This window comes from Antennarius striatus, chromosome 12 (assembly GCF_040054535.1).
Source record: "Antennarius striatus isolate MH-2024 chromosome 12, ASM4005453v1, whole genome shotgun sequence".
Lineage (NCBI taxonomy): Eukaryota > Metazoa > Chordata > Actinopteri > Lophiiformes > Antennariidae > Antennarius > Antennarius striatus.
In genome coordinates, this window is record NC_090787.1 from 13790089 (window position 1) to 13800171 (window position 10083).

Below are 10083 nucleotides of genomic sequence, written 5' to 3' on the forward strand. Positions count from 1 at the left end.
ACTGAGTTTTGCTTTGTTTGTTAAATTGGTTAGCAGCTGCCTGCCTGCAGGATAACTTCACATAGTATAAAGCATCATAGGTATTAAAATTAAGTTGGAAACAGGAGTCAAAGAAGAATCTGCCAAGTGGAAAATGAATTACTGATTCTTCTGGAACTACTGTGTTGTTTATGCTGAATGAATCCACTTGTGGGGACAGATGATCTCGTGTGGGTGAATCTCTGTCTCTGAGGATTGCCGATTGCAGACGACTCATTGAGCAGTTGATTTCACAAAAGGTTTAATAAATTAAAATAATCATGCACAAGGTGTGTACAAAAACATTACAATAAAATAATGTAATTCACAAATAATGCTATTTATAGCACAAAAATGTTAAGGTCAGGTAAATGCACCAGTGTGTACACAATAATAGGAAAGTCTCATTCACCTACTTCAGGTTGCATAAAACAGTTAAGGAGACAAATAGAAAAAAGCTATAAGCTATCATAAAAATTGCCCCAGGAAAATCAGTAGGCTAGCTTATGTTTACTTCCAGCCAACAATGTTTCACAGAAAATACTGCACAGCAGGCAGCTGGGAATGTTGACTATAACTACACAGAACAGACTAAAGTAAAATCACAGCCCTACACAATCTGAACACATGCTGGGTTACAATCACAAAGCAACAAAGACCTTGCACCATGCATGCTGGTCTGTCAGCTTCTGACATCTCCCCGACAAAAATGGGGAGACAGTAAAGTTCACATCCAATGCCCCAACTGGGAGAACAGAAGTTACTGGAGGTCATTACTAGTCCACATAGAGAGAATGTGAGAACCGTATGTATTAATCAGTGTAAAGGAGCCATTCAAGCCTTTACATAAAAGAAGGAGCAGATTGTTGTTTAACAGTTCAGTTCGGTGTTCAGAACAGCACGTCTTCATTTTTAATGAGCACCTCCACCACCTGTCTTTGGTAGCGGATGTCATTGAGCGCTGTTATGGCGTCCATGTTTGGTGCGTGCATGAGGGTGGGTCCAAAAATGATGGCAAGGTTCTCTGCGTTCATCAAGTTGAATTTCTCATTCTGTGTCACCCTGCAAATGTCAGAAACATGGAGTGGGTCAGTAAATAAACCTCTTTACTGCTTCCTGTATGAAAAGGAAAGTCAATTGTTTCGAATGTGTTTTTTGGATCTTCCACTTGATGGCAACAAAAATACATGCTAAAAAAAGACTAACACTATTGACACAGTTCATGAATACATTGATCATTTACATTTCGGAACAATATGAAACAATGTTGTCTATTCAGAACCAAAGCATAGTGATGTTCATATGGCACCAACTCATGCGGTCAGATTGGATTCAGGAACTGCCAAAAACCACACTAAAAATTAAAAAATGGTCCCTTCTGTTAATTTTTACCTTTTATCTTTGAACAAGGACTGTTTCCATTGGCTGTCTTAATGAATTTCTCACCTTTTCAAGTGTGCCATGAGGTAACTCAGAGTTTCTTTGTGTGATGGCGGCAGCAGAGCCAGAGCCTCACGGAAGGCTTCCAGCTTCTTTTCTGGGTCTGTGATCTCTGTAGAAACAGAATAATGCTGCTGTTAGAGTGGGCAGGATGGACTCTCTGACCTCAGAGAACACAAGTCGGAATCAATGTTATTTCCTGTGGGGTAATGAAAGCCATTAGTGTGTCAGAGGAAGTCTGAGGCTTCTTGAGGTGGCTAATGCAAATGAATACTGAATGCAATCTCCCCTCTTTTCTTTTTTCATTATTAAAGGCAGGATGAAGACTTGAAAACTCATGAAAGACTTTTGGGTCAGCACTGACCTTTGGAGTCTGTAGTTGATCCTGAGATTTCAGCTTAACCAAACTACAAGTTTTATAGAATTATTTCATTTGTTTTCATCTGTGACTGAGGAAAATTAGTGACTAATATTTCCTTTTTTTTCAACTTTCTGTTTGAAAAAGGTTGTGTGGGCATCACGAAAGTTTAAAGAAGATGCAACATTAGCCTCAAAGCAGCCTCAAGGATGTACAGTATACACTATAAACATTAATATGTGTTGGACTGAATGAAATGCAGGTGTTTCTGTTATTAGCGTCTCTAGGTGATTAGTGTTTTTCACATCAGCAGAAGTGACCACATGTAGCAAAAGAAATCTGAAACATAGATGTTAACTGCAGCCACGTTAAACAGGTGTTTTTTAACTAATTGCTCTGGTTGTGACTTACTTGCAGCCTCGATGAGTCTTGGATAGGCCTCGTATGAGATGACAGGAACAGGCAAATCCCTCAGGTAGAGTTTCAGTGCACTCGTGATGATATTGATGTCTTCATAGACCTTCCCTGAGATATCTGTATTTTCACCATCTGTAATAACGGAATAAATGAGACAAGAAGAACTGTGAAAACGGATGATGTCATCACAATCTTAACTGTGGAACTGAGGCATTTTGGTTACTCAAGGTAAAATAAAATTTGATCTCTGCATTTTGCAAAGTAGCTGCTATCGTTTGCTTTGCCTGTTTTATTCTGACTCTCTCAGTTGTGTATTCTTTCCAGAGAGGCCGTGGCCTACTTGTGCAGGCAGACTGAATATCACAGTGCTGTGAGCTGGAATGACATTCTGTCATGGATGATCTCCCACATGTGGATCTTTAGACCACTGCTGCAAGGTTTTTCTTGCAGTTAAAATTCACACTGCACTTGGCATTCATATGAGGTCTGCTGAAAAGCAGAAGAGCTACTTTACTGTTATGTGTGAGGTAGTGACAGTACATCCATGGTTAGTAGTCGCTCTAGTCCCATCCTTTATGTCCGCACTGTGAAACCCTGCATGGCAGGAGCATGGTAGTAAGAGTTCAGCAATTCTAGATGGACAGCAATCTTTAGGAAATGTGTCACCTCCTCTTTAATCTGAAATGTTATGTGTGTCTTGTATGAAACGTGAAAGCTTTCAAATGATCACGTTGTGAGCTGGTAGAAATCTATAATACTCTGAGCACATGCTAAACCTAAGGAACACCTACCTTTGTCGAATGCCATTTTGACTTCTTCCACCGAGTCACTGAATCCAGATACTCTGTAGAGCCCTTCAGACTTCAGTCCTTGAGGAGCAAATGTGAAATAAGTGTTCTGTCATTGTTGAGAGTAATGAAAAAAAATTCACCTGCATTTCTTGCTTTGGTAATTTGGGAAATGCCATTAAACACTATTAAATATGCATATAAATTAAGGAAGAAATGTACACACTGTCACACAACGGAACAACATGTGCAGATGCAAATAGTGTTTTGCACCAGTGGGCAAAATAATAAAGGCATTAATCAAAATTAGCTTTAGACATATATTAGAGGGCATAGAATGAGGGAGCAATGAGCCTCCTACATAGTTGAGTGATTTAACTGAAATGCAATCAAATAAGGCGGCAGGAAGCAGAGTAATGCATTTCTCATTACACTTTCACAATTGCCAGCACACTCATAACTCCTAGCTGTCACTCCCCACCCAAAAACATGTCGATTAGTGATGTAATCTGACTTAAAAAACTAAGAATAATACATTGTTTATAGTTTACCATAAAATAAGGGCATCATAAATACATAGAAAATGAGCCATAAATGTCATTTCAAATAAAATTTTAAAAAATTGTTTGCACCAGTCGTTAAAATCAAAGTTATTGCATATACCGTAATATACAACATAATTTAATTTGATTAGTTGCCATAAAATAATTACTAAAGGTCTTTTGGACATTAAAGACTAAGGACATTTATTTTTGCATTTATGAATTTTAATTTATAATGAACACTAGACACTCATAGTTATAAAATACTTATATAGTTAAATATATATATATATATATATATATATATATATATATATATATATATATATATATATATATATATATATATACACACAAATACTAGTTGTGAGCTATGGTCCCCGTCACACAGAAGGGAAAGATTGGAATGATTCAATTCTGTATTTTAATAATATTGCTTCCTCCTTTTGTTGCATTTCAGCCAATAAACCTCAATAAATCAACAAAATCACTTCTGTATTATTCAATAGTTTGACTAAATTCTATTTGTGGGAGAGGTATTGTCTTATATTGACATTTGTGGTTACAAACCCATGAACAACCCCCCACCCCCAACTGACCTCTTGACTCAATCTCTCGTATGCACATGTCCACCACCATGGGCCGCGCCGTATTATAAGCATTCACAAGGGTCGTGAGGTCACAGCTGTAGACTTTACGGATGTGTCTCAAGTTCGGTCTGCAGTCATTCGGCACCAGAGAAGAACATTGTTTGTGGACATTCACACCACAGTCTGCAGAAAGAGAGACATAAAGCATCTTTAGTTTGTATAAACGCGTTAAGTATCAAACAGAATATAAATAAACCTGGATTTATTTATTTATTTTCAAAATAGCCAAAGATAATAATTCTGAGGACGGATAGTTGTGTAATTTCACATTTCATTTCCGTTCATTAGTGTCCTGTCTTACAGAAGAGTTTGATATGTGTCTCTAATTGGTTTAATACCACATGAGAACTCTAACAAACATGAATTTGAAGTCACCTTCAGCCCTGGACAGATCCAAAGTCACCTCTAGGGGACCATTTATTCATTAAAAGAGTGATTAACCACAAGACAGAATCTGCTAAACAATTTGGTGGATCTTTCTTTTTGTATGAAATGTAAAATGCATTTGGTAATTATCAAAACTGTGATATGATCATGTTTTTTCTCTCACACATATCTCAGTAGGTGTTGTGTCAGGGTAAGTATGCCGCATTTTAAATTGTTTTTGGTGCCAGCGGACGGGGCCTGGGGTCCTGCTGTTTCAGGGCAGGATTGTCCTTGTCGACAACAGAGTGGCTTGTGGAGAGCAGATGCATGACGAGCTGCAGTGCTGCTTTGGAGTGGTCGCAGAGAGGGAATTAGATGAAGACTGAAAACACAGTGGCCTGGAGGAGGGATGGTCTGTGCTGCTGTGCGCTCTATTCTTTTCCAAATCTACTCACACACAATGGCAGTGGAAGCAGCAATTGAGGCGCTGCAGGCAACATAAGACCTAGTTTCATGGACTAAAATGGGGCAGCTCTTCCAGAGCTTAGATTTTTTTTGAGCCGTCTCCAAGTTTGGCAGTGGGGGTTTTTTTTTTAATGCAAATGCTGAGTGCTTTGAAATTTACCAAAATATTAAAACAAGGAAAGCAAAAAATATTTATGGAATCCAAGAATCTACGTATGGTTCTGGTAGATCCCTGACAATATTTAGATTAATATGGGTCCCGGGAGAAATTCACACAGCCAGCATTTATATGCATTGATGCAGAAATGTAATTACTTTAAGAGATGATTCTCTTAAGCATATGAGACAGGCAGTATAATAGCGGAGAGTCTGTCACCACACACATGTCTACAGAGCTCCTGTTGTTCATGTTAACATGTTGATGGCTCTTGGTTCCAGGTGGAGCGGGTGAGGGTGAAGAAGAGCCCCGGGGGACACCAGGAACCAGGAGACAGGAGGTGCTGCTTTGCTGCACCATCAGCTCAGTCTCTGTTGCTATGGGGAGGCTGCAGATATGCTTTGGCTAAAGGGCTCCAAGAAGAGGTTTATAGTGCCTGGCTGAGCATTTCTAACTGGTACATTATCACTGAGTCCACCAGCAGAGCTCCCAGCTGAACCAAAACACTCCTCTTATATTTGTCAATGTGGGGATTTTTCGTAGGATTTTGGCTAAATAGGAGTTGAGCCCCCTTGACCCAGCTCTTTGGTTGACGCAACTGAATTTTAATGCATTTGGAAACAGAGCTCCTTCCCAGAGCACCGAGTTCTGCTCCTCATTAAAGAGACATGCCAGCTTTGTTTTCCTTCATGAGCATGATGGGATGAGGCTGGGGGGCATACATTGATGGGGAAATGTGGCACAACAAGCACAAGCAGAGGCTGGCTTCTTGGCACTCAGCCAATAAGAGTTCATATGAAAAGAAAAGGGAAAGGGAGAACATTTTTTCGTATGCAAATTTGAGCATCATGTGAGACTTTGCTGCCCTAGATTCTGGTAGCTGGGTTTGAAGGAATGGCGATGTAAGAGGCTATAGACTCCAAACACTACCTTTCCTTTAGATTGTTGTCAAAATCAAGGCATTAATGATTAACACCCAAGCTCTCACAGATTTGTGTGAAATACAACATCATCAATAAATCATTACAGACGCATATCAGGCTATATTGTAGCCCTATTCTGGGATGTGAAACAGATTTTAACAACTGCTGCAGTGAATTCTCATCAGGGGCTCTGACAAGAAAGATGGCAAATATAACACAAGACCAGGTGTAAATGTGTGTTTCAGCAAAGAAATACCCATAATGGGATAAAAATATTCGAAGTTGTAGGTATTATAAGAAATATGTCCACACTGTGGAACACAAAATGACAAAACACATTCATAAAAATACCAAGAACTGAGCTGAAGATGATTTCTGTCAGATGTCTGTGGCCTACTGTCATGAGTTTATTCAGATATAATGCAGCTAATATTGATCCATTATAACCATGTGTGGAAACAAGTCTAGCGTTTGTTACAGTATTAGTGTTGAACAAAATGTTCGGAACAACCAAGCCCCAATAAATGTAAATTTGTTGTCATGAATTCCATATGAAGTAAAGACTTTTTAAACAAAATATTCTATCGACAATGATTCTGCTCATTCTTCTGCTTGTTTGAACTGATTTTCCCATTCACAAATACACAGAAGTAAAGTATGTCAAAAAAAGGTTTTAACAGTATAAAGAATCTGTTGCATCATCACTGCTAAGCCCTTATTTCACTCTTTTATGCAAACCCTAATCCTAAACTACAGCTGGGACCTCAGATTAAATGTAATAATCCAGCTCCAGATGCAGAGTAACCTATATACTGTATGTCAATGCTCACTTTGTACACCATGAACTTAATGTAACTTGTTTATGTAAGAGATGTTGATGATGCAGCCTGTGAACAAGATGTACCTGCACATTTGACCCCCTGAGCCATTAGTCCCCACATGAAGCTGGCACAGTGTTCACACCAGTGAGGCCCTCGAAAGGTATGAACCTGCAATAGAGAGGAAGACAGTAAAAATAATTAAATAATTTCATTAATTGATCCTTAGAAAAAAATACTGAGTTGCAACCAGTTACTCCACAGATCCCAAATCCCATCCTTTTTTTGGGTGGGCAAGGATATATACATGCAGCCGAGGAGCAGGAGGATTATGAGTGGGTGACAATTGTTGTTTAAATAGATAAATAAATAAATAAATAAATAAATGGATGGATGGATGGATGGATGGATGGATGGATGGATGGATGGATGGATGGATGGATGGATGGATAGATAGATAGATAGATAGATAGATAGATAGATGGATAGATGGATAGATGGATAGATAGATAGATAGATAGATAGATAGATAGATAGATAGATAGATAGATAGATAGATAGATAGATAGATAGATAGATAGATAGATAGATAGATAGATAGATAGATAGATAGATAGACAGAAGGACGGACGGATCGACGGGCAGGCGTACGGACGTATGGACGGACAGACGAACAGCCAGATAGACACAGACAGACAGACAGAGAACAGACAGATGGACAGACAGGTGGATAGGTAAGCAGACTACATCCAATAGTATGAGAAAAGTCATAGTCAGAAATAATATCAGTAGATAGATAGATAGATAGATAGATAGATAGATAGATAGATAGATAGATAGATAGATAGATAGATAGATAGATAGATAGATAGATAGATAGATAGATAGATAGATAGATAGATAGATAGATAGATAAATAAATAAATAAATGCTTTAATAATCTCTGTAGGGAAATTAAATTTTTTTTCTCCACTTTTTTGTTCAGTCAGACCTTCAAACAGTGGGTGTGATGTTTTTCCATCATGCCACAACAGGATATGACACTTTGACAGAGTCTAAAATGTCATCGAGGTTTTGTATGGAAACAGTAGAGCTGATGTGAAGAAAGGGAGCCCCCCCCCCCCCCCCACACACACACACACACACTCACACACACACACACTGTCCTCCAGGTAACAGCCCAGCCAATCAGGGAGGCCTCTGGGAGCCAGAAGAGGCTACAACTCTCCTTCTTGTCCTTGCATGAAGTCAGCTGGCACACTAGCAGCTAGTTTCTGTAATATTTGTGTAAAAATATCAACTCATGGTTTTCTAAGAGGTTCCTCACCAGATGGCTATCCTTAATGCTGATCATCTGGAGTGATGTCTGATTATACTTCTTTTATGGTTACAGATTTTTCCCCCCACAATTGAATATTCAAATAAATCCGTACTGTTGTGATTTCATTTGGTCATAAAACATTTTCTTTTCTTTTTTTCTGTACCTCTGTGTTACATTTGTGTCTAAATGCAGGTGATGAATTCACTTTAAATCAATTAAAAGACTGTTTTGGAAAAATTTCAAAATGCAGTTGAAGCAATTAATTCAGGGAGTTTAAATATAAAACCCATATCCAAATATCCATAATGTGATATACATATGTCTGTATTTTTTAATTAATACGTTTTTTAATTAATACATTAATGCAAAGGAGCAGTTTACTTCTACAAATTTAAAATTCAACATTCAGCAAAAGACTTAAACAAAGCAGCAGACACAGATTGGTTTACATCAGCAATTTAAAAGCCTTGAAGGGAATAGTTCACCTGCAACTCACCATCCTAGTAACCAGCCGAACAAAAAGAGCAAGCATAAGGGCTTCACTCCTCCACTTTTCCTCTCTGTATCACTCTAATCTCTCCATCTGGCGCTCAGAAAAATAGCAGTGCTCCACAGGCCGCCCAACAGATTTTCTTTTGATAAAGGCTCACTGGACTGACCAAAACAGATCTGTTTATCATCCCTTCTCTTCCACTCTGTAACAAAACCCCCCCTCTCTCCTCCTCCTCCTCCTCCTCCTCCTCCTCCCGTCTCCCATAAGGGAAGCATGAGAAGCAGCCCTCTGGCCACACATGATGAAATTCATGCAACGTTTGGGAGGTGAAACAGCTGTCAAGAGTTCTTAGAGTTGATTTGAGTCTCACCTTGAAGTTGTGGACTTTCTCTGATCTGGTTGTGCTCTCGCTGTCCCTCAGCGTGGCTCTGCGGACCAGTGATGTGAGCTGTGAATAAGCAAATAGTTTAAGAGGTTGCCAGAAAGTGGCTGGAGGCTTCTGTGGCCCCATCCTCATTCCCAAAGCTGCTGCCAGAATTTCTTCCTGATTGGTCTCCCGTTTGGCCTTTTGCACCAGCGACTTATCTTCCTTGTTGACCTCGTAGGATTCTCTGGATGGCATTCTAGTGCTGTGGTAGACCCAGTGGAAAAACTCCCAAAATTGAAGTGAAAAACTCCTGATTCTCAGAGAAAGATAAAGTCAAAGGACATGTCTTGCATGGTCACAATAAAACAAAGACTTTGCAGAGAAAAGTTGTAAAATGAAACTACAAAGTTAACAAGAAATACCACTCAAAATGGTCAAAAAGGAACAAAAAGATGTAGTCCGTAAGTCCTGTCACAGCACAGGCAGCAGACAAAGTAGAGCCTCTGTGTTAGGAGTGCCAGGTTTCATACAAAAGAGGTGCAGCACTCATGTGGTTCTCCGGGAACATGTATGCAGATGAGCTGCGTGGTTGCTCTAATCCTCTCTTCCCTCTGCAGAGTTGATATTGTCCTTGGAACACAGACAGCACACTGCTGTGTAAGGATGCTGTTGGGGCGGGCAGAGTGAGGGGGAGGAGAACCAGGGAGGGCCCTGTAGTAGATTAAATGGGTCCCACCAGCCAATCACAGCATGAGTGTACTGGCTTTATAGTAGCCAGCACCCCGCCCCCACTCAAGCATCTCCATCAGACAACCAAGTAGGGAAGCCTGGGAAGGATGCAGCGCGAGTGGGACGGTAATGAGCAATGAATGAGTCATGAATCACGAGTGGGCTGCTGTCGTGAGTTGTGTGACAACATTGGGACGTTAGAGAGGAGCTTTTTTCAAAATCACGTTGCCA

General features: G+C 39.7%; 1 protein-coding gene across 2 annotated transcripts; it reads right to left on the minus strand.

Annotated features, from left to right (window-relative positions):
* Positions 1-269: 269 nt before the first annotated feature.
* Positions 270-9827, minus strand: chn1 (chimerin 1). 2 transcript variants are annotated; one of them, XM_068328488.1, is made up of 7 exons: positions 9127-9827; positions 7029-7113; positions 4163-4336; positions 3025-3102; positions 2228-2365; positions 1465-1570; positions 270-1080 (listed from the first exon to the last, which is right to left on the minus strand). In XM_068328488.1, exons 1-7 carry the CDS (start codon positions 9376-9378, stop codon positions 909-911), a joined length of 1005 nt encoding a protein of 334 aa, XP_068184589.1. In that variant the 5' UTR covers positions 9379-9827; the 3' UTR covers positions 270-908. The 2 variants fall into 2 exon arrangements, with proteins under 2 accessions (XP_068184589.1, XP_068184590.1); XM_068328489.1 differs by lacking the exon at positions 9127-9827 and adding an exon at positions 8760-8916.
* Positions 9828-10083: the final 256 nt, after the last annotated feature.

Bases quoted from the DNA above. Each gene is read 5' to 3' on its own strand.
- chn1 (XM_068328488.1), bottom strand. From the start codon at position 9,378: ATGCCATCCAGAGAATCCTACGAGGTCAACAAGGAAGATAAGTCGCTG. The intron at 7,114-9,126 runs GTGAGACTCAAA...TCTCTATTGCAG, and splicing joins AGAAAGTCCACAACTTCAAG to GTTCATACCTTTCGAGGGCC. The intron at 4,337-7,028 runs GTACATCTTGTT...CTCTTTCTGCAG, and splicing joins TCAGGGGGTCAAATGTGCAG to ACTGTGGTGTGAATGTCCAC.